Source organism: Dicentrarchus labrax, unplaced genomic scaffold (assembly GCF_905237075.1).
Source record: "Dicentrarchus labrax unplaced genomic scaffold, dlabrax2021, whole genome shotgun sequence".
In the NCBI taxonomy this organism is placed as follows: Eukaryota; Metazoa; Chordata; class Actinopteri; family Moronidae; genus Dicentrarchus; species Dicentrarchus labrax.
In genome coordinates, this window is record NW_026136710.1 from 21,737,498 (window position 1) to 21,760,259 (window position 22,762).

Below are 22,762 nucleotides of genomic sequence, written 5' to 3' on the forward strand. Positions count from 1 at the left end.
ATAAACACACTCAACATGAAGGTCTTTATCCTTGTGTTACATAAAGTACTTTAAAGGAAATGCACAGTGATCCTCCTCCAGTTTTGAACTACATCTGTCTGTGATGAATGCATTTCAGTGTTGGTTAAGCACGGTTAAACCTCAAGCACAAAGTGTATTTTATTGAAAAGGCCGACTAAACTTCCAACTTAATGTTTATTTTTGCAGGGAAATAAATAAAAATATTCACAAAAAAGAAAGGAAGAAAGTTTTGTTGACACTAAAACTCAGTGTCTTGGTCAGGGTTTCAGCATTTTCCAGAACCTTTCATGCCACGTTAGCTTGCTTCTAAGGGGTTCATGGCTGTTTTCACCACAGCGGTGGTCTCAGTAGAGCGGTCTCTGATGAATTGACTACAGTTTACCGCTGTATATAATAAGTAGAATTTACTTTATTTTACAGAAAATGAATCGCTGTGCATGTATTTGTCAACCACAACAAGTTTGATTATTAAAAGGCTGTACACATGTAGATATGACCGTCCACACCATTTCCACTGGGATTCCCTGACTTGAAACAACGTGTAGTAATACCTAGGACAACATGGATTATTTCCAGGATATTTGGTCATTTTAATCTATGTCCAAGTTGTCTCTAAATTTCCAGCTGTTCCAGGACATGTGGGGACCTTGTTGGAGTATTCAAAATATGACTAAAAATGTGAATGTTCACAGGCAAAACACGTGATGTCAGAATTACCTGTCTGCCAATCGGCTACTGCCCCTGCGCTGCCATGGTGATTTACCACCCAATCTGCTGTTTGGAAAGATCTCCTCCATGAGCTCTACTGTGGATTTACCCCTCCATGTGTCCAAGAGGGGCGCCAGAGAGCTGTCCTGCAACACCTGTATACAAAGAAAAAGGGAGAATCAAACTATGTTCACGCTGACTTGTTGTCGACTAAAGCCGTATTTCCACTCCATGGTACAGCTCGACTCTACACTTTTGGTCCCAGTACTTGGTTTTCCACTGTAGATAGTACTTTGGATAGTACACCCCTCAGTGTAGGCGGAGCAGTTGTGAGACAACACACAGGAGTTCTACTTCAGCTTTACACTGTCCATTTACCTTAGCTTATTTAGCTTGAACGATTATAAAGATGACTGCTGTCTTTAAAAGTTCTAATAAAAAAAGTTAGTTTTTTTACTGCCATTCACTCAACATTTTTGAGTGAATAAAAACATTGTGATCACTATTGATGGTAGCTTGGTTTGTGCAGGACCAATCAGTGGTCTGCAGAGTTTTCAAGTCACCTTTTAGTATCAGCTCAGCTTGTGTGGAACCTCGAGCTAGGTGGTACCAAGTGCCAGGCACTGTCCATAATGGAAAACCCAAAAAAGCAGAGTGGAGTCAAGCCATACCATGCAGTGGAAAAGCGGAGTACATTTAAGTTAGAACTGGGTACCAGGAGAAAGACAGTCAGAACTCAGTACTACAACAAAGGACGATGGCAAAGACAGAGTCGGAACTAGTCAGAACTCAGTAGAATGACAACCTTAAAGTCAGAACCAGGTATGACAATTATGGCTGAACTATAGTCTGGACTACACAATATGGCAAAGATAAGAGATGGAACTAGGTACAAAAATGAAGGCACATACAGAATTACAAAGAGATACTGACCACAGTAGAGTCAGAACTTATTAAAGGGACCTGCTGACTCCAGGTACCCACCAGCTGCATGGCCAGTGCCTCCACTCGCAGCTCCTCAGATGTCTTTTCCCTCTTGGGCAGGGGCTGGTACTCAAGACCTAGACTGTCCTCGGTTGTGGGGGATGCGGAGATGGAGGTGATGGTAGAGGCCTGTGGCTTCGTGAAAGGAAGGCTGGACACAGGCGGAGAAAAGACGGAGGACGGGGACATTGGAGGGGAGTGGATGGATGACATCCTGGTGGGAATGATGGAGTTGTTAAAAGTCCACAATGATAATACTTTAATTACATAAAGAAACATATTGTACAACAAACCTTCCCACAGTCTGGTGTCCAGCTTCCTCCTCTAACTCCAGGGGAGGAGGAGGGGGAGGGAAGTCCTCCATGATGCTTGTCTCTTTGATTGCGGGAGGAGGCGATGGAGGGGGAGGATCTTGGAGGAAGACCTCGTCAAAGTCCTCCTGTGATACGCCTGTTTCTAGTGGTTGCTGCTGGTAGATGGAGCTGCAGAGGCTGGACTCAGAGATCCGCAGTGAGGACAGGTGCTGGTGGATGGACGGATGGGAGGATGAGGGAGGAGATGACACGGTGCTCCCGCTGTCTTTCCTGTTAGGTGGGGCTGCAGGCTGGAAATGGGGCAGGGGGGTTGGCGTCACTGGTGAAACTCTTTGGCCGTTTTCTGCCAAGTGTTCTCCTTTCATCTCTAAACTGAAGGCTCTCCCTCTATACATGTCCTTTGCAGTGTCTTCTAATATGCTGGCGTCACTCATGCTGTGTCTCGTCTGTCTGTCCGTCACCAGGGTTTCACTGTAGCCGGTGGCGTTGACGTCCTCACCTGTGCCGGTTTGCGGGATGCCTGGGAAGGTGATGGCGTCCAAGTTAGCTTGGCTCAGCGTCTCGCTAGCATGCCACTCAGTGCTGCCTCCGTCCTGAGAGCCAGATGGGGAGAAGGGGCAGGGCAGGCCAACAGAGGCCGCCAAGGTGGAGGTGCTGTTGGCTCGCTGCCGCTCGCTCGTCCTCTGCCGCTCCCTACGAGCGACGGGGGTGTGGGAGGAGCCCGGGTCTACGATCAGAACACAAGGAAGAGTCAGATAGGGAATTCAAAGGGGACATTTGTGCACTCATGTTCTATTACTACGCAAGAGTATCCTTGGTGACAGGGATAAACAGAGTCTTCTTAAAATACACTTTCTTGCCTTCCTGTGATCTTTTTTTTAAAACCTTTTATTCATGATTCTTATTTATTGTATTTATTATTTATTATTATGTTTTACAGTGTTTATTGCTTATTCTATATACCGTATGTAGAAACATAGTGGTTCAACATGGCGGACTCCATGGAAGTCCTGGGGCGTCAGGGCTCATTCTAAGGACGCTATACACTAATGAAAACATACTTATGAATATTATATTCCATTTATGCCCATAGATGTTACATGTTAAATGTTACACACGGGACCTTTCAGCAGTCTGCACATGCTTTCTTTCACAAGGCTAATGGGGGGGGGGGGGGCATAGGTTAGATAACTATTTGTTTTCATGAACATCCTGTTTGTTTTAGTTTGCTCACCTTGTGAAGATCCTGCAGACTGGACGGCGTTCAGACTTTTCTGGGAGTGTTGAGGAGAGACGAGACCCCCTGATGCCTGGATGCCTGCCGGTCTAAGAGACAGAATTAAAGAGAGGGAGATAATTATATCATTCAGTTATGAGTACACCCACTCATTTTTCTCCATACCCACTTCTAACTCTATTCTGCATCGTCCAGTAGTGTTTTGCAAGCTTTTTGTTCCTAGGCTGAGTAGGGAATAGACTCAAAATGGATCGTTTTATGTAGCGGTCTCACCCGTCTGTGGGCCAGCATTGACTGTAAAACCTGCACCTCTTGACAATGTGACATGATAATGTGCAAATACTACGGGTCCATTTTTGGGTGAACTAAATATGCAAGGGTAGAATGTTTATCCTATGCTGGACGGGCCTCTTTAAAAAGAAATATATGGGGCATAACTCAAGAGCATACCCACTTATTCAGGCACCACTACAACATTGGCTGTTAGTGCGAGAGATATTCCTTTAACTATAGTAATATGGTCACTTTTCAGATTGACACACTGTCCTGTCCAACTCTTTCATATTGTGGCTGTAATAACACTGCTGCCTCTAGGGGACACTAACACTGGACTTTAGCCTGCCTGGAAGGAAGGAAAACTATCTAAAAACTGATGGATGAAGTGACAACAGAAATACAAAGTACATGTTATATGTAGTAAACAGTATGTTTCAGTATGTTCTGCATTAGAACTGTCATTAACCTTTTCCTCAAAGTAACTGTTAACATGTTTAATCTTATGAGCTAATGCAGTGTTCAATCATGTTCCTGCAGACACCAGAAAGATCTGTGTAATCATACACACACACACACGCGAACACACACACACACACACACACACACGCGCACACACACACACACACACACACACACACACACACAGAATTCCTGGAGTGACCTCCGACCTTCACATTATGAGAGCATATTTAAGAGTTTTAAGCTAATAAATCCCAGAGGACTGGAGTTGGTATTTTGTTTATTTTTCTGTCTCTGTGCCAGGGAGTTTTTATCTGCATCCTTAATTCCTCAGTCCCTTCCTCCTTTAACTCCTCTCCTCCACCCCTCCTCCCGTTAACCTCTTCTGGACACTTTCGCTCCTCTTACAGTAACTTCTCCTTTCTTACCTGCCATTTGCACCCTTGACCCCATAGTCTCCTCTCCTCTCCATCAGCTCGCACCCTATCTCTAACTGCCGAGTCTCCTCATTTCACTCCTCCCTCCTTCCTGCCCAGGAGCTTCCAGAGAGTCTGTTGTAAAGCTGCCTGGAATTTAATTTCAGACTATTTGAAGAAGAAAAATAAAGAAGTCAATCTTTGAAAACTAAACTGAAGTTATTTCACGAAAGCTGCGAAACCATCTTTTCCTCTCCTTTCACCTCTCCCTCCTTCCTCTGCTCTCTCCTATGTTCACCTTCTCACATTTTGTTTCCTCTTCCTCAGTTGTTTCACCTCTCCTCCTATTCCTTCCTGTTCCCTTTCACCTTCTCCCTTATCCCACCCTCTTTACGTCTCACCTTTCTCTCCTCAGCTTTATCTCTCCACAATTGTTCATCCTTCACCTCCTCCTTTCTCCCCCTCTCCTTCCTTGTTACCTGCCTTCTTCTCCTCCCCCCTTGTCCTCCACCTTTTAACCTCTCCTCCCTTCTCCTCTCCCAATATATATTTTTTTCACCTCTTTCCACTTACAACTCCTTCCTTTCACCTGCCCTCTTCAGCCCTTCTTCTTAAAACTCCCCTCTTCTTTCACCTCTCCGTTCTTCTTTCTTCCCCTCAACTCCTTCTTCTGTTATCTTTTCTTGCATCCTTGTCTTCATTCCCTCCCTCCTTTTCCTGTGTTGTTTCACCTTCTACATTCAGTCGCTTCTTGTTCTCCCACCTTATCTCCTTTCCCCTCACCTCCTCCCTCATTCCGCCTCACTTTATCCATCCCACATCTCCTCTCCTCTGCCTAAACTCCCTCTTCTTTTCCTTCTCCTCCACCTTTTTATCTCTCTTCTCTACTCCTCTGTCTGTCCTCCTCCTTCTTTCCCTCAACTTCCTTGTCCTTACTTCCTGTTCTCCCTCTCTCTCTCTGTAGTGCCAGCAGCAGGGCACATGGACTCATAAGGCCAAAGTTGGTTTTAAAATAGCAAGAGCCTAAAGCACGCACACACACACACACACACACACACACACACACAGGCTGACTGTTAACAGCCTATTATGGAAGAGGTCTAATATATCGGAGAAATGATCTGAATTCCCATGATCCCTCAGTTCTCCAGCAGGAAACAAACAGCAGTCTGACATCAAAAATGAAACACGAACGAATCATCGGACGGAGGAGGTTATTAGCTTTGCCATCAGCCATCAGCTGTTTGGTCACATGGTCCGAATGCAGATGTGACATACCTGTCCTCGGCCAGAGAGTGGCGTCCCGACTGAGAGATGAAGACACCGTACATCTTGATGTCACCTGGAGGGAAGTCCTAAAACACACACAGACAAAGTTTAGACACTGAGGCTGTTTTAGGAAGTGAATTCTTTGTTTGTCCTCTCCCTATAGAGTCATATGGTATTCATATCTCAGATTATTATTTATTCTGTTAATCTCCCACCTGGGGATCAGTTTGATCTTATTTTATTGTGACACAATCCCCAGGTCCAGATGGATGATTGTCCAACAGTCTGACCTGAATCTGTCCCAGCATGCTGATAATTTACAGTATGCCTTTTAAAAATATACATTTTGTCTACTACAACACAATAATATGACTTGGTGAACAGGAATTTGACTTTTTATCATCTAAATTTGAGTGCATCAATAATGTGATAGTTACTACAAATGAACCACAAATCAACAAAATCATCTGTAATGTCTCCACTTTTTCTCCTACTTAGCTCCCCTTTAAAAAAGGTATTTGATAATCTAGGTAACACAAGATGCTTTATGAAATATGTTTGTGCTACAAATTGACAAAATAACAAGTTGTGTTTTTAAGGGGAGTTACAAACTATTTCTTGGCTGGGTGCAGTGACTTCCTGGACTCTATATGTGTTTCTGTCTCTGACCCATTTCAAAAGATGAATCCAGGCTGTGGCATCAGCAATCACATGTCTGACCTTATCACACAATAAAAACACACACAGCACAGGCCTGAGGTCTGCTGCTTCCCCACTGAACTGAGTCAGAACTCTCCAACAGAGACTTTAAAATGTCAGGGTGAGAGCCTCTGATTAACCCATTAATGTTCACAGTGGAATTTTATAAGCTGATCTAAGCACAAATCCATTGCTTTTTTCATTCATCCATTGATCATCCTATCTTAGTTGTCAGCAGGTGTGCTTTTTTGATTTTCCAAGAAAACAACTCTAGATTTACATTAAAAAGAAACTCCCCCCCCCATCAATGAAGTGTATAAAAAGAAAAGAAAGTTGTACTTTTATGCAGAAAATTGTCCTCGCTGGTGCCTTCAAAGACATTTCAAATTCTTTGTCATCTGCTCAGATAAATAAAATCCAGCACTGTAAAAGCCTGCACCACCCTGCAGTGAGAACTATTGTTCAAAGAGAGAGCACAGTGTCTGTTTGTCTGACTGAACTGTAATGATGTTTATGTAATGTGGGCCGCTCTGATCACTGAAGGAGATAGAAGAGAAATTCATCCTTTACTGCATTCCTTTACCAACTGCAGATGTGTGTATATATGCATACGTGTGAGCGTTATCTTTGCCATCGCCCACATCGGACAGCGCCCAGCCGCCGTCCCCGGCTCTCCGGCACCTCACAGGAAACATTGAGGATTCTGGGTATTTCCTGTGTGACTCAGGGCCAAATGTCCATTAATGGCTGGATGTCGTCAAATAAATGGTAACGCCAAAAGGGATGTGAATATGAGATTTGGTTGCAATCCATCCAAGTTGTTGACATATTACATTTTGGACCAAAGTGGACGGCAAAAAAAGTAAAAAATAAAATGTATAAGATAAGTGGTTACATAATAGCATAATATATGGTGCACCCTGGGAAACTTTTGAGTTTTAGGAAGCACACACCTGTAAATTCACTATTGAATACTGTTGAAGAGTGTACGTGTGAACAGAGGTTAGGAGCCCAGGTAAATAGGATCACACCTTGATTTCAACAAAACTAAACTTGTTTAGTTGCTGACAACTTTGAAGATTTACAAGGCACCAAGACACTGTGCAGTGATTTTAAATAATACTTAGAGAGAGGACTAAAATGTGAGCTCTTGGTGGAATGCTGCGTTACCTGGTTCAGTTTCTCTCCCGTGGGAGAGGAGCGGGAGCGGGAGTGTTGAGGAGTCATTTGTCTCTCCTCAGATCTCTCCAGGAGATCCTCAGCAGAAGCCGACTTCCCAGAACCCCGAGCTGACCCGGCCCTCTGCAGAGCGCCGTTGAGCTGCTTGGACAGTCCCAGGTTGAGCTCAGGCTCTGTGGCCAGCTGCTGGTGGCCCTGACCCGGGTCTCTGCTGAAAGACCGACTCTGTCTGCTGAGCCCAGCTTCAGGGGGGAGATCTGGGAGGATCTGGGCCTGGAGCTCAGAATGGAAGCCGGAAGGAGCACTGGGAGTAGAATCCAAGAAGAGGAATTAGGAAAGTGTAATAATAATGTAATAACACATTAATTATTAAATATATTAAAATGCAATCCATCCAAAAGTTGTGCATACATTTCACTCAAAGTGTAAACTGAGCTGTCATTCATTAGGACCAAAAGTGTCTAATGTCCATGTTGTTGACATATTGGACTGAGAGACAGACACTGCCGGCTCTAAAGCTACACTGCTAGCATGGCTAAAAACCAGCGTTAGCGTGTCCAGTCTTGGTCACCTCAGCTGTGAAAGCACCGGGGGCCTCGGAGTGGTCACCCTGCCTGGGTAAAAGAGGTTGGACTGGAGGCTCCGCAGGTCGGCTCCAGGAGGGAGGGTGGAGCAGAGACGATCTGTTCCAGAGTCCTGGAGGGAGAGCAGGCTGGAGGTGGAGGAGAGGCTGCGGGTGTCTGAGTGACAGTAGGAGACTGGAGAGAAGGAGGGACAGAGAAGACCAAGGACATGATTAATCCGTCTGTTCCACTCTTGGTCTATCAATTCAATATTTCCTTTGCCTATCATTGATCCGTCATTTATCAAACCATTCAATTCAGACACCACTCACTCACCCTTTGTCTTCCCTTCCTCCCTCCACCCACCTGTATGGTTGCTGTTTTCAGGCTGTAGATAGGCACTGCGAGGCCTAGATCCGCTTCTCTGTCCTCCCTCGTCTTTTTTCCCTCCTCTCTTCCTCTCCACATACTCGGCCAAAGCGTCATGCTGAAGCTGCCGTAAATCGGGCCTTGACGTGGCGTTTTGCAGAGCCCTGTCCCCGACACGGGTTGCCGCAAGCTCAAACATCTTCCGCCGGTCTGCCACGCTGGTCTCTGACAGACAGGGAGATCAAGGTCAAAGCCCGCGGTTAGCCATATATAGATGTTATTAATGTGCCATAAAAGATACCCAACACTGACATTCCTGGCAGGCCGATGCTCAGCAACCAGAACTGTTAATATTCCTAGATGTTTGTGTGATGCGAAAGCTTCTATCACATTTATTAAAATGCCTTTGTTTTCCTCAGATCATGCTTTGATATTCTTTCAGTACCGTTGCAAGACCTTAACTTCATATCTTTTGGATAACTTATAAACTACTTATTCTTATTATATATAATACTAGACTTTGTTTGACAATATAAGCCAAGCTTCTCAAGCTTTTCAGAAATAAAAGTATTATTTAAAAGGACCAGTGTGTAGGTTTCAGTGACATCTCGTGGTGAAGTTGCAGATTGCAACCAACTGAATGCTGCTTGCCTTAAAAGAGTGTAGGAGAAACAATAGCGCCTGTGAAACAATCTAGAGCCAGTGTTAGGTTCGAGGCGTCCTGGACTACTATAGAAACATGGCGGTTCAATATGGAGGCCTCCGTAGAAGAGGACACGCTCTCTCTGCAGATAAAAACGGTTCATTCTAAGGCAACAATAACACAACAGTTCTTATTTTCAGGAGATTATACACTAATGAAAACATATCTGATATAAATATCTATTATATTTAATTTCTGCCCATAGATCCTCCGTAAAGAGGTAAATCTCACCTAGAATTTGATGCTAGCTAACAAGCATTTGGTTGTACACATAAAGTATTCAGGTTTTATGTCCAGTCTGACTCCACAAAATGAAGCTTTCGTGAACATTGAGCTATAACACTATAGCTAGCCTGCTGGTGATATCAGCTCTCGCAGGCCAAGCAGAGCACAATCAGCTTTTCAAAGTAATTTTTTGCTTTTAAACCAAATGCTTGAGGGTCATCCAAAATTAGCTTTTTAAACAGCAAAGTTTGTTCCTTTCATTTTAAAGGTAGTTTCTGCTTCACATAACAGGAAGCTTTTTCAGCTATGAAACTATGAGTTTCACAAACTAAACAAATGTTTAGCAGTTTTTTTTTATTTACGTTCATATAAATTTAATTTAAATGGTTTCATGTCAATAGTAGTATGCATGAAACTAACTAAGTGACTAACAGTGCAAAAATGTATCTGTATGCCTGTGGAAGCTTACACATTTATCGCATTATTAAAAGGTTTTTAGTACATTTTGTGTAAGTCTGCAGTCTTTATATATTGTTTGCGTGACCCAAGTAACTTTGATCAGTGCACCATTGTGACATTCGCAATATTCACTTGATTATTTGAGGATCTTGGGGCAGGTACAGTGTAATTTATGCCGGGGGAGAGGGGTGTAGGGCCGCAGCTGCTTTTTGTATGTACGTTTTGTATTTACCTCCTCCACGCCTGAAGAGGGCAGCAGTCTCGGCATCCGAAACCCCGACCTCGTTCATGTTCTCTGGCTCTGAGTATGACCGTTTCTTCTGGTCTGCCGCCAGACGCTTGCGGCCGCAGATCCGTGTGTAAGCAGGAGGTCCAACAGGAGGGACAGTGGGGAGGGCAGGGGGGCTTGGGCCTCGAATCTCTGGGCTGACCACATGCCGCTCTTTCGGGGTGTGAGGGGAAGTTACCGGTGGTGGCGACTGTGGCGTGATGAGGATGCCCTGTGGTTTGGGCATGGTTTTTGGGCCTTTTTTCTCCAGGGAGTGCTGCTTGGTAGGGCCGGATGGAGGCTGGTGGCTGTTGGACAAGCAGACGGGAGGAGGAGCTGCAGGAGGAGGAGGGCTGATTGAGGAGCTGAGGTCTCTCCGTCTGAAGGAAGTGGACCGTAGGACCTTAGACTGGGCATCTTTCAAAGACTCCCGGTAAGATCTGATTAGAGTAAAGTTTCCAGCATTAGGATTGCTTACAGAGACTCGGGACACTGACCTGGGACCTAGGGAAAGGCTTAGAGGACTCTGAATTGAATCTTACCTGTTGGAAGACTCTGGCCTGTTGGAGGACGTGTCCTGCATGGAGCCCAGCATCTCTTGAATGTCCTGTCTCCAGGGGAAGTCTTTGCTGCTGTCACCCTCCCTGGATTCTTCTAGCTGGAGGGTGCTCCGGCTCCTCTGGAGGGCTGAACTGGGATCTGCTGGGGTCCTGAACACCAAAGAGAAAAATTAACTGGCTTTTGACAGGGAGTAAAGTCGAGTAAAAGTGACTCAATTTGACTATAGCCAATCTGAAAGGACTGCCATGGACACAGCCTCTACCTGTATTTCATGTGTTCGCTGCTGCCTCCTCTGTAGCTCAGAGTCCTGTGGGCTTTGGTCCCGTTAGTGCTTCTCTCCAGCATGTTTCTGAGGTCATCTGCTCCACAGGCAGCACTGCGGCCTTTGTCAGTCATCTGATTCAAGATCAGAATACAAAGCAGTGAAGCATTATCAGAGCCAACAAGGAGCAAGATTTTCTAAATGAAGGGTTAGGGTTAGTCAAAAGACAGTCAAAACATCCATAAAAATGGGACTGACCCTCATTGACTCTCAAAAAACGTTCTGTTTAATGATCACAGGGAAATATGGTGGAGTTTTGAGTTACCCTCAGATGGATGGCTTTATTGTGTACGTTGCTGGTGCTGTGACTGCGCTGGTTTCCGCTGCGTTCCCGACGCTCGAAACGACTGACCTTCTCCAGGACAGAGAGGCTGCGGGCCGGTCCCTTGCTGCCATCACCAAAGCTACTGTTGCCATGGCTACTGGCACTGTCTGGGCTGGCGCATCGCTGGACCTCAGCAAGGGCGATCTCCAGGCGTGTCAGTGGATGTTCTCTGTCCTTGTCCCGCTCTCTCTGGTCCCAGTGCTGGTGCTGCAGAGCTGCTGAGTCACTGAGGTGACGGTAGGAAGGCTGAGGGGCGGAGGTGGGTGAAGCCTGAGGCTGAGGGTGACCAGGTAAGTGAGCAGTTGGCACTTGTCCCTGGGCGAGCCTGGAGGACGCCACTGGCTCAGAATGAACGCTGGTCTGGTCCACTGATCTGAAGGGAGGGAGGAGGAGAAAATGGATGACACTAAGATAAACAAACCAACTATTCACTGTCAGAAAGCTACTTTTATAAAGCCCTCTGACTGGTTGAAGAACTGATCAGTTGGAGGATTCTGACCTGCTAAAGGACTTAAGGGCTGTTGAAACAAGTGACTTATGAAGGACTCTGACTTGCTGAAGGATCTGCCAGGTCAGGTCATGTCGAGCTTGTATTAACCAGTATCACAATGTCATTAAAGGCTGACAACAGCCCAAACTCCATAAGGAGAAGAGGAAAAACTCCCCAAGAGTGTCTTCCCCTTTTTATTCAAAGTATTCTTGTAATGACGTCATCCCCTCCTTTTTTTCCTGTATATTTTGTCAAGAAGAAAAGGGACATGTTGACACATACCCTGTGCTGCACTGAAAATAGTTAAGACCACTGAGAACAGCCTGTGTGCATACTAACTTCCACACCAAGTGCTCAAGCTGTAAAGACCGACAACTACATCTTGAGGTGGACAGCCAGTCCACGCCTTTTTACTTGAAAAGTTTACGAACTTTTTTAAACAGTGTCACAGCTCTTATCAATCAGCATTTTTTACAGCTGAAAGCCTCACAATGCCTACTGAATGGGCCACAAAAACTCATATTCATTTACTGTCAATTTTTGGGATGTTTTTGTGGAGCGGCTGACTGCATCTCAAAGGAGGTTCAGAAAGTGATAGACAGAATCTGAAATCTGAAAATGCTGCGGACACATTCAGAAATGTGGTAAGGACTTTACACCATTTAATCCTCTATAACGTACCTGCTCCTGTCTCCCTTTGGCTGAACGAGTGTGCAGGGGTCCCTCCACTCTTGTGAGGATGAGGGCCTGAGTCCAAGAGTAAACTGGATGTGGGGATTAGGAAAATCCTGGTTCTGGTCCTGGAACTCTTGGCTGTGAGGTCCCTGGCTTGTATGAACATGGGACCCTTGGGAGCTCTGACTGTGACGTCCCTGGTGGGTTTGCCTGGTGGGCCCTGTCTGGCCTTCCGATACCCCTCCAGCAGATTTCTGGTGTGGTCTGTAGAATTTAGACTCTTCCTGTTGAGGCCTGAAAAAACCAAAGACTAAGTTAGCATTTAGTGCCAATATGTACAATTTATAAGGACCCCGTGGCACAAAATGAGAGTAATGCCAAAATCAGATATACAGTATCAGCCTGTTGGCCCAACCCGAGAGAGAGGAATGAGGCAAAACTGCTTGTTTTGTCTGTTATAATATAGGATAACCGGCTTTGCATCTGGGACACCGCTACACATCTAGCAATGAATTTGTGCATTAAGCCATATTTTGGCAAAAATATTCATCTTGGGAACATATTCCAACAAACTACAGCCACAAACTTTTTATAGCCACTTGGTAGAGAGTGAAGACACTACAAACACAGCTGTAGTATCAGTATAAATCACCTGTCTGTCTGGTGTGCTTGAGTCCTGAGCTGTGTAGAGGCAGATGTTGAAGAAGAGGAATATGAGTATGATGAAGAAGTAGTGTTATTTTGGTATCCATTTTCTGTAGCTGACATTCTTCCATCCCTCCGCCCTTCTGTCGCTCCTTCCTCTCTCCCTCCCACACCCTGCAGCCCCTGGTGCTGCTGTCGGCTGCTCTCCTTGGCCAGGGCGGGGTAGACCCCAGACAAGCCTGGCCCGGGGCTGGCGCTGGGTATCTGTGCGTAGTGGGGCTCAGGCTGGGGGACCGGGTACAGGCCAGTGGGCAGAATGAACCGGCCGGACTGTGAGGTGGAGCCTGCAGGTCCAGAGGAGGGTCCGGTAGGGGAAGGGGACTGGGGAAAGCCTCCACCCTGCCGGGGCTTTGTGGTGGGGCTGCTCTCTGGACTCTTCTCTATCACTGTGTGGAGCTGACCATCAGCGCCGTACGAGCCTTTAGCTGGAACCACAGTAATGATGACAGTGTTTGTAAGAGAAATGTCAGTCCTCTCAACTGCCTATTAGTGTTTCATATATTTTTTATCATTTCAACCCTAACTTGAAGTATTATTGTATGTCTGGATCTGGTTAGGCTTAGAGTCCTTAAAATGAGTAAAATCATTAAGATAGAACTAAAATATACCTGCAACTGAAGCCACAGGGCCACTGGAGTGATGCCAGGAACCTTTCTGCAGAGACCTGAGTAAAAGATATCAGATTAGATCAAATTAGATTAGTTCATTTTACACAGTAAAAGTACACCATACTTCACAAAAACATCTGAAATTTACTCCATTCTTTTATATCTAATAGTTCTGAATCACATAACATACTATATGGCTTTCGTTTTGGTAAATGTTACATTGTTCTACATTGTACCACACCGTATTACACCATATTATATCACATTGAAATGTAGAATTTTATATTTTACCTATACTTATATTATGATGTACTGCATTAAGTTGTCTATTATTGAATTGTATTTTATAGTAGCATTTTGTAGCATACTATATGTATTATTATTGTGTGTTGTATTATATCCTAGTGTATTTCTATTGTATTGTAGCATATGGTGTCATGTGGTATCATGTCATATTGTATTGTTACTTTATTGTAGCATTACATATTGTCCTGTATCGTATTGTATGATTGCATATCATAGTGATATTAATATTGAAGGCTAATGTATCACATCTTAGGGTATTATATCTCACACCTCAACACAATCCTCTGTTCCGCCATGTATTTATCAACATATAATATTTTACATAGAATATCTACTATAGACTACTATACTACTACTTACTATGCTATGCTATAAACTCTGACTACATATTTATTTTTAAAAAAATAAATCAGCAACACTTGCTGCACGCTAAATAATGAGGTATCCAGGTTTTACTTAAAGTAGTTCATACCCATTTACCTTGAAAGATGGAAAGCCCCAGTTTCATTTCTACTTGTCTTGAAGTTTAAAGTAAAGTAAAACACAGGGAAGACTGAAAGAGGGGATTTTGAGCTTTTGATTGGATGAAATCCAGTTGATGGACCCTACTCACCGCAGTGACCGGGCGTGCTCCAGACTGGACCAGGAGTTTGGTCTTTCGTGGTTTCTGATGGCTGCATAGCTGTCGCTGCGCCTTGGTGGAGCTGGTGCCCCCTTCAGGCTCTCGTAGGAGCTGCGGCTGGCTGCTGGGCCCCATATTGGACCCACACTGTGTCTGTTTGAAGCTGGCACCCCACCGCTGCTGCTGCCGCTACTGCTGCTGCCACTGCTGCTGCCACGGTAACAGACTCCACCCACTGAAAGTGGAACCAATAGTATAAAGAAAAAATTTAATACATAAATACTCTAATTAAAAATCAATTACCCCAAAACTATTCCTAAAACAGAAACTTTACTTTGCAGATCTCGGCTTTGGCCTAGCCTTGCCCCACTCCCGCTTCTGGACTCGCTGTTGCGCAGAAAGGTGGCGGAGCTGGAGCTCAGCTCGTGCTCTTGAGATAGGCCCTGCTGGGTGTCGTAAACCGTCCGGACGTAACGTATGTCAGCCTGCTGCATCTCTCCACTTCCTCCTCCTCTCTGAGAGACGGTCTCCAGCGAATAGGAGCGCTCTGGGCTGAATGAGGGTGTGGAGGCAAGGTACTCTGGGATACTGGAGCTGGTGGAGAAGGAAGAGTAGGCAGAGTCTCGTTTGCTGTGGAGGTGGTCGATGCTGTTGGAGGACCTGGAAAAACAATAGATTAAATTTGAGCTCATGGCATTGAGATATTGACAGCTGTGAAAGACACACTATCAGATGGCTTGTCAAACTGTACTTGATAATGGTGCTGTCAAAAGGTCAACACACAGTGACCGGTTCATCATGAATGAGAAGGCTACATTTTCATAGTACAATAAGGCTCCTATGCTGCTTCCATTCTTTCTCGTTTAGTTTCTTATGGGTACATTGGCAAACATGGGCAACACAGTTTAGGTTTCACTAGCGCTGTAGCACAGGAGATTCAGGACAGAGGTAAGAACTGGCAACCTACTATGTGAAATGGTCTTCTGAAATGCTACTGCACCTAGCAGCTGTTGGTCAACAAATAGCTTCAATAAACAAGATACAACATATAAATCAGACAGCTGTGGGTAGGTGGATTTTGTTCTCTTTTGATGAAGCTAAGCTAGCAGTGGCCTTTATGTCTGAATCTGCCTCTGTACTTCGTTCAGACAGTAATGGCGGAGGTGTTTGTGTGTATGAACCTGGCAGAGGATAGCTGGTGGCAGGAGGAGTAGGTGGGGTGGGATCCGCTGTGGGTGTGGTGACCCAGTGGGTGGTGGTGCTGAGCTCCGGAGTGATGCTGGGAGGACAGAGGAGGGTCCAGGCTCTCCATACTGCCCCTCGAGCTGTACTGGTCCGGACTCTTCCTCAGGTAGGTGCCACCAGAGTCAAACCCACCGGACAGGTCGTTGGTCGACGCACTGAAAGACAGAGAATTCAAATCTACGAGACTCACTCATGCTTTGATAGTGGAAATGAGGCTAAACCATCACATATCATGGTAAATTTAAACACTAATGTTGCATGCTAACATGCACCCAACGACAAACCTGAACCGAGCCCAAACCACAGAAGTAATTTCGGGCCAGAGACGGACCCAATTGCCAAAATTGTTTACCAGCCAAAGGAAACTACGTTTTACATATAATATAGTGCAAATTATTATCAAAACAAATGCTCTCAATAATTACAGTCACATGCATTATTAATACATCTAAATATATAAAAAAAGAGGTAAACCTTATTCTGTCTGAGCCCAATCTGAGCCCGACCTACAGCAGCTGTTTCGGATGTCAGATCCAGTCGGGTTTGGGTGGAAAATAAAAGCTCTAGAACAGATACAAATAACTGTGTACTCACTAATTCCTAATGACAATGCCAAACGTGCTGACATTAGCAAGTAAATTTGCTATGTTTACCATCTCAGTTTAGCATGTTAGCACGTCCTTATAATCACACAGTACAGCTGGGCAGCAATACGCCATTAAAGTCTGCCAAATCCAGAAAGAAGAGGACAAGGTACAGCTGAGGCTGATGGGAATGTCATTAGTTTTGCTGGCATTTTGTCATAAACCAAAGTACTGGAGAGATTTACGTTTTGATGGAGTTTGATGAAAAATCAGGAGATCAGCAAAGTGATTACAGTTGATCCTTACATGCAAAAAAAGGCACAATGAAGGGGAGCAGGGAGTTTAAGTGTTTTCCTGGTCTATTCATGCCGTTGGGAATAAATGAAATAAAGCGTGATTGCTGCTCTGATTATTTTTTCCTCTCTTCCAGAAACAATTAAACTAGAAACAGGCTCATTCACAGTGGTTCCTTGTTCATTAAGCTGGCTTTATTTTCGTTGGGCCTAAGAAATGATAAACAAGTGATTTTTTAACTGAACAAGGTGTGCAATACGTTTATATATATCAGACGTGTGCCCTGAGTAAGTGTTACAGAAAGGTTATGTGTCCAAGCCTGTCAGACTGTTGTTGTGACTTTTACATAAAATGGACTCGGGTGTTTATGAGGCCAGTGTGTTAAATTGCCAGAACATTAAGATAACCCCGGTCTATGACTGATAGGGCTTTTATTTGTTCAGACCGTTGGTTGTAAAGTTGGTGATTTGCTGCAGTTACCTCACTCTAGATAACTGACTGGAATGTAAATGTGTGTGTGCGTGTGTCTACGTCACAGGTTGACCCACCAAGTCCTTCAACCGCACACAATGCAATTACTGCTGTGGAAAAGAGGACAGTCTCTGTCTGTGTCCGTCAGTACTTCTCTGTTTCTGTGTCAGTAACTTCTCTCAGTCTAACTTTTGTTTCAGAGTCCCTCTCTCTCAGTCAGCTGTACGGTCCACCTCTGTTTGACTTTCCGTCTCCATCTTCTGTTGCTTAATTCCACTTCTATTAGAGTTTCTTATTCAGACCCCTAATTTACTAACAGGACACGACCAGAGCGTGTGTGTGTGTGTGTGTGTGTGTGTGTGGGGGGGGGTTGTCATGGGAGACCCAGAGGTGAGGGGGAAGGGCATAAGGAATGCCCGTCTCTGCAGGCATCGACGTCAATGCCCCGTCCATGCAACACACACACGGCCACGTCAGAGGCTTTTATTCGCCCTTCACTGCGGTTTCAAAGAAACAGTGATGTAACTTCCTCTGATGACACAAACCTGCTGACCAACAGCTCCGATTCACATAGAACACAAGGACAACACTAACACAAGGCAATTATCTGTGTACTCGTCTGTGAAACTGGGATGACTAAATGCTCAACATGTCAGTGCAGATACTTCAGAACACACATGTTCTTTACATTTATCAGGGTCCTCACTGACATATTACCAACATAACCCTAATCTAACTGCAATCTTAATCTAGTAAACAGTCCCTTTGAAGGACATTTTTCTAAAAATGTTCCCACTTCCCAGGGTGTTCCTCACTTCATTTTCTAGAAAGTTTTGCACTTTTCAAAATGTTCTCATTGTCCACAAATGTCTCTAAAATAGTCCTCACTCTCAAGGTAACTGACTGGTCTTCACAAGGACAGAAGTACTCCCTGGGTTACAGGTTTAACTTCCAATGGGGCCACAGAGCCTGAACATTTGGTCAGTAATCAATAATCATTATATTTATATGTCCAGTATGTAACATTTAGGAGGATCTATTGGCAGAAATGGACATTAGTGTATAATCACCTGAATATGTGAATCGTGTTTTTGTTACCGTAGAATGAGCTGTTTTAATCTAAAACTGTTTTATTCCACATGGGGTCCGCCATGCTGAATCGCCATGTTTCTACAGTAGCCGAGAAGGAGCAAACCAAACTCTGGCTTTAGAGTTTTACGGCCACTGTACTTTCTTCTACACATTTCACAGCCCCTTCTCATTGGTCGTCAAATACAGATGTGAGTGGTGTTTAGTTAGTTGCAATCTGCAACTTTACCACTAGATGCCACTAAATCCTCCACACTGGTCCTTTAATCAACCATTATATTTCAGTGTGTAATAATTAACAGTCAGGATGCGATCAACCACAGACTGGAAATCATTATGTAAGAAAATGAAAGTCTGAGGTTAACAACCTGACATCTGACAGTAACAGTTAGACACTTCAGAATGGAGACACACTATGCAGACAGACAGTCAAAGGTCACATCATATAACAGATAGATAGCAGCTAACCGCTCCACACATTGATCCGTCACTATACCTTCTGTCACCTGAACAAATTCCTTGCCCCAGTATCAGCAAACACTGCTGGAGCTTTAAACACACTGTGAATGTTCAGTGGCAGTTTAAATGAAAGCTGAATGAGCTGGTTTGTGCAATATAACAGTGACCATGATTGGCTGAGGTCGCCGGCAAAGTATTTTATTCAGCACTGTGTTTGAGTGGTGTCATTGTCAAACCACAACTGTCTATAAATCCTCAGGAACTGTGTGAGGCTGTAAATGACTGATCCTTTCTCCAGAGATAATTTTCTTTGATTGTTTGATCTATTTTTATTTTTTTACTGTCACATGGTAGGGTTACATTAAGAACTAAATAAGGCTTGTTAAAAACATAAACAACCATAGCAACCGTAACTACAAGTCAAGAAAAGTAACAACTGAGTGGACCTGGGAGCTGAGATCTTGAAGCAGGATACATTAAATGTCAAGAGTGAATGTCTATTAGTCCTAGATAAGAGATGAGACATGAGAAGTACAGCACAAACTTTGACCTTGCGATTGAGCGATAGCAGAGAGCAGTAAACCTAAAATCCGGGTTTCAAACCTTCTCTTCAGACAGTTCTGGAAGACCACACAGACAAGTTCACGTGATTCTGAGTTGTATCATAAAAGAGATCGCTCTGTTTCTTATCTTGTGTTATTACGTTTATGACCACAGTGTTATTGTCCCCTAATCTACAAGCGTCCACTCATTCTACATGGAAGAAGTCTTGTTATAAAGGACTCACAAGCTTCTCCAGTGATTAATGTCCTTTACTGGTGGACGGCTGAAATCTTACAGAGCAAAAAATATGCTTAATAATCCTATTACTTGAGGTAAACCTGGATGTACTGTGCAAAGCTTCTGAAGTTAGACAAGACATCAAATATCAGGGATGGGAATCGAGAACTGGTTTCAGTTGAGAACTGGTTCCAAATTGTCTGATCCATCAGAATCCTATCCCACTGAGCTTATCAGTTCCTTTTATCAATGCCCGCATGTTTCTCTGACAGTAGCACATTGCAAAACAGTGAGGTCAAACTGTGTCTATGCTGCTGGAAACAACAAGGAAGGAAGAAACAATCCAAAGCATGGCTTCATTTCACAAACAAACTACTGTAACTCTACACTGTGCCTACACTGTGTTCAGACTCTGAGATAATGTGTTTCACACAGAAAATTGAAACTGAGGAATCAATAAGGGAATCGACAAAGAATGGGATCCATAAGCAGAATTGATAGTGGTTGTGGTATCAATAAAATCTTATCAATCAATCCTATCCCTATCAAATACAAGAGTTCATTATGACTTTTCTCATAGACGTCCAGCTGCCATGAACACAATGTATGGGCGTTATAATTGATGTTAATATTCAGGAATTCTATGGAAGAGGTTGTCATAGCAATACACAAACAACATGGTGTATGTGGTGTAAAGGACAGGACAGGAAGACTCTGCAGCGAGTGACTAAAACCGCCCAGAAAATCATTGGTAACCATCTACCCAGTGCCAGTGATATTGGTGAGGAGAGTTTCCTGCGCAGAGCCCAAAGGTTACTAAAAGACAGCACCCACCCAGCCACTGCCTGTTCACCCTGCTGCTCACTGGCTAGCAAACAATTAATCTAAAGAATACAAATGGTGGGCAGAACTAAACCCGGGTCAATTCTGGATATTTATTGTCATAGAACACTGACCTGGGGTGGTAGCTGTGGTGCCAGGCACTGCTCATAGTGTCCATCACTCCTGGGTCCACTTCCTGCCGACCTTCACCAAGCTTCGTTGAATGCCACGAGTGAGGTCGAGATGCCGGCTCACTGCGTCTGTGGGGTTAAAACACACAGTTAGTGTGGTTTATTGTCAGACATTTCTTAGGAATTTGGAGGAATTTAAACCAATGACCTTAGTATTTCTCAAACTGTTCCATCGGTACGCTGGCCTTTAAGAACATCACAGACGCAGCTTGTAAGGCTCAGCTCTACAGACTTGGCTCAGGTACTAACATTAGCATATTAACATTCCCACAATTGGTGCAAAACAGTAATTTGAAAAAGGAAAAGCTTGACATTTTGGAAATATGTTTAATTGCTTTCTTGCTGAGTGGGCTGAAAAGGTCCAAACCACCCTCATATCTGTACTGTAAATATGTAGCTGAAACTAGCAGATGGTTAGTGTAGCTTAGCATAAAGACTGTAATCACGGAGAAGCAGCTTGACCGGCTCTGTCCAAAGGTTAAAAATCAACCTGAAAGATGTAGTACTGCCATAGATATTCCAGTAAAATAAACAATAGGATCCATTTGATCAAGAATATTTCAACCTGCAACAAGTTCAGCTGCTGCTGACTCATCAAAACTACAAAACTGAAAAGAAAAAGTGTTCACCATACCATACAGACTTAGCTTGTACAGGCTGATTACCACTATGGCATTTTATTAAATATGTTATTAATGATGCATCATGGGTCAGATACTGTAGATGTTCATCCTGTCTGTCCTCACAACCAGCAGCTTTCAGTACTTTCTCTGCAAAGAGTTTGATTTTATCTCCTTGCCTCCGCAGGCTGATAATGGGTCAGTTGCTGTTCTGTGCACACAAGTGGATACAGAGATTCTGTTTCCACAAAATAAGAAAACACTGCATTTACAGGCAAAGTCTCCAGGCAGCGTAAAAAGATGTAGATGTTCACACTCTTACTACTGTCCCTTTCCCCCATATAGTCCTTTTTTTTCACTATTTAAAGTAAATAAAATAACTATTTCATGTTATTTTCTGTGCCATTAATTTGCTATGGCCTGTTATGTTTAGCAGCTCCTCTAAACAGTTAGTTGAGGTGAAGGCATGCAGTCATGTTAGGATACAGAAGTATAAAATAAAAAAATAAAAAGAATGTTGCATCTACAAACACTTGAACAGAAACTGTTAAAATAATTTGTATCTATTTATAAAATGACATTTCCACAGTATTTCACTCTGGCTAGAGACAGTTTAGAAAGGAGATGGTTCACTTAAGAGTAATTTCCTGTGTTACGTGACTGACTTGTCCCTTTAGGAGATTAGCGGCGGGTCCTCGGTCTATTCACTCCAATGGGAGAAGTAAATGTGAGCACAGATTACGACCGGTTCTTTCACCCAAGAGTCACCAAAGTGAATATTGGACCCATTCTGCACAAGCCACATACTACTTCTGAACATGCTGACACTAAAATGGCCTTTTTCTGACAGACAAACCAAAAGATAATCAAAGATCCCCTCCAGACATGTATTAAGACATATATACAAATAGTCTGCTTGGAACCATAATGTCTGTCTGATATGTTTTTCTGCTTAGTATCATTGCCAAATATCATTTCCACATTAAAATCCTTAAAAACACTTCCACTCCTTCTACCTCATTAAAAATCCCCAAATCTCTGAATATACAAATGCTGTTCATCTTAAAGTTTTCCTGCTGGACACAAGATGTCTCCTACTTCACTGTAAAGTCCATTCTCAGTGGATGTGCACTGGACATGTCTTTCAACATCATACTGTACAAGTTGCATACTGGACCAGGACTGACACAAATCCTGCTGGTAGACCCCTTAAAATCAGATGTTCAATGAGCACAGAGAAACTTTCCACTTTCAGCAGATGAATATGAAAACATCCTTCTACTGTCACACTCTGCACATACAGCATTCAAACAGCACACTGTAGGGACAAGAAGAACAGATTTTTGACTGGAGGGGGACTTTGTTTGAGACCTGGAAACACACCTCTCTGTTGGACAGTTCAGAAAGTTGTTATTATCTACAACATTATGTATGCACAAAACAG

At 43.8% G+C, this 22,762-nt stretch overlaps 1 protein-coding gene across 1 annotated transcript in view; it reads right to left on the reverse strand.

The window, feature by feature from the left end:
- shroom3 (shroom family member 3) overlaps positions 1 to 22,762 on the reverse strand; it is a 72,386-nt gene that overhangs the window by 6,409 nt on the left and 43,215 nt on the right. The window contains exons 4-22 of the mRNA XM_051413565.1: positions 20,642 to 20,767; positions 15,945 to 16,163; positions 15,098 to 15,423; positions 14,755 to 14,998; positions 13,836 to 13,891; positions 13,175 to 13,652; positions 12,529 to 12,816; positions 11,298 to 11,730; positions 10,973 to 11,106; positions 10,692 to 10,859; positions 10,114 to 10,589; positions 8,462 to 8,719; positions 8,134 to 8,320; positions 7,554 to 7,866; positions 5,694 to 5,770; positions 3,262 to 3,353; positions 2,007 to 2,754; positions 1,714 to 1,927; positions 739 to 884 (exon numbers count right to left, since the gene is read on the reverse strand). Coding sequence (XP_051269525.1) covers positions 739 to 884; positions 1,714 to 1,927; positions 2,007 to 2,754; positions 3,262 to 3,353; positions 5,694 to 5,770; positions 7,554 to 7,866; positions 8,134 to 8,320; positions 8,462 to 8,719; positions 10,114 to 10,589; positions 10,692 to 10,859; positions 10,973 to 11,106; positions 11,298 to 11,730; positions 12,529 to 12,816; positions 13,175 to 13,652; positions 13,836 to 13,891; positions 14,755 to 14,998; positions 15,098 to 15,423; positions 15,945 to 16,163; positions 20,642 to 20,767 — 4,983 coding nt within the window. The remainder of the gene's footprint in view (positions 1 to 738; positions 885 to 1,713; positions 1,928 to 2,006; positions 2,755 to 3,261; positions 3,354 to 5,693; positions 5,771 to 7,553; positions 7,867 to 8,133; positions 8,321 to 8,461; positions 8,720 to 10,113; positions 10,590 to 10,691; positions 10,860 to 10,972; positions 11,107 to 11,297; positions 11,731 to 12,528; positions 12,817 to 13,174; positions 13,653 to 13,835; positions 13,892 to 14,754; positions 14,999 to 15,097; positions 15,424 to 15,944; positions 16,164 to 20,641; positions 20,768 to 22,762) is intronic.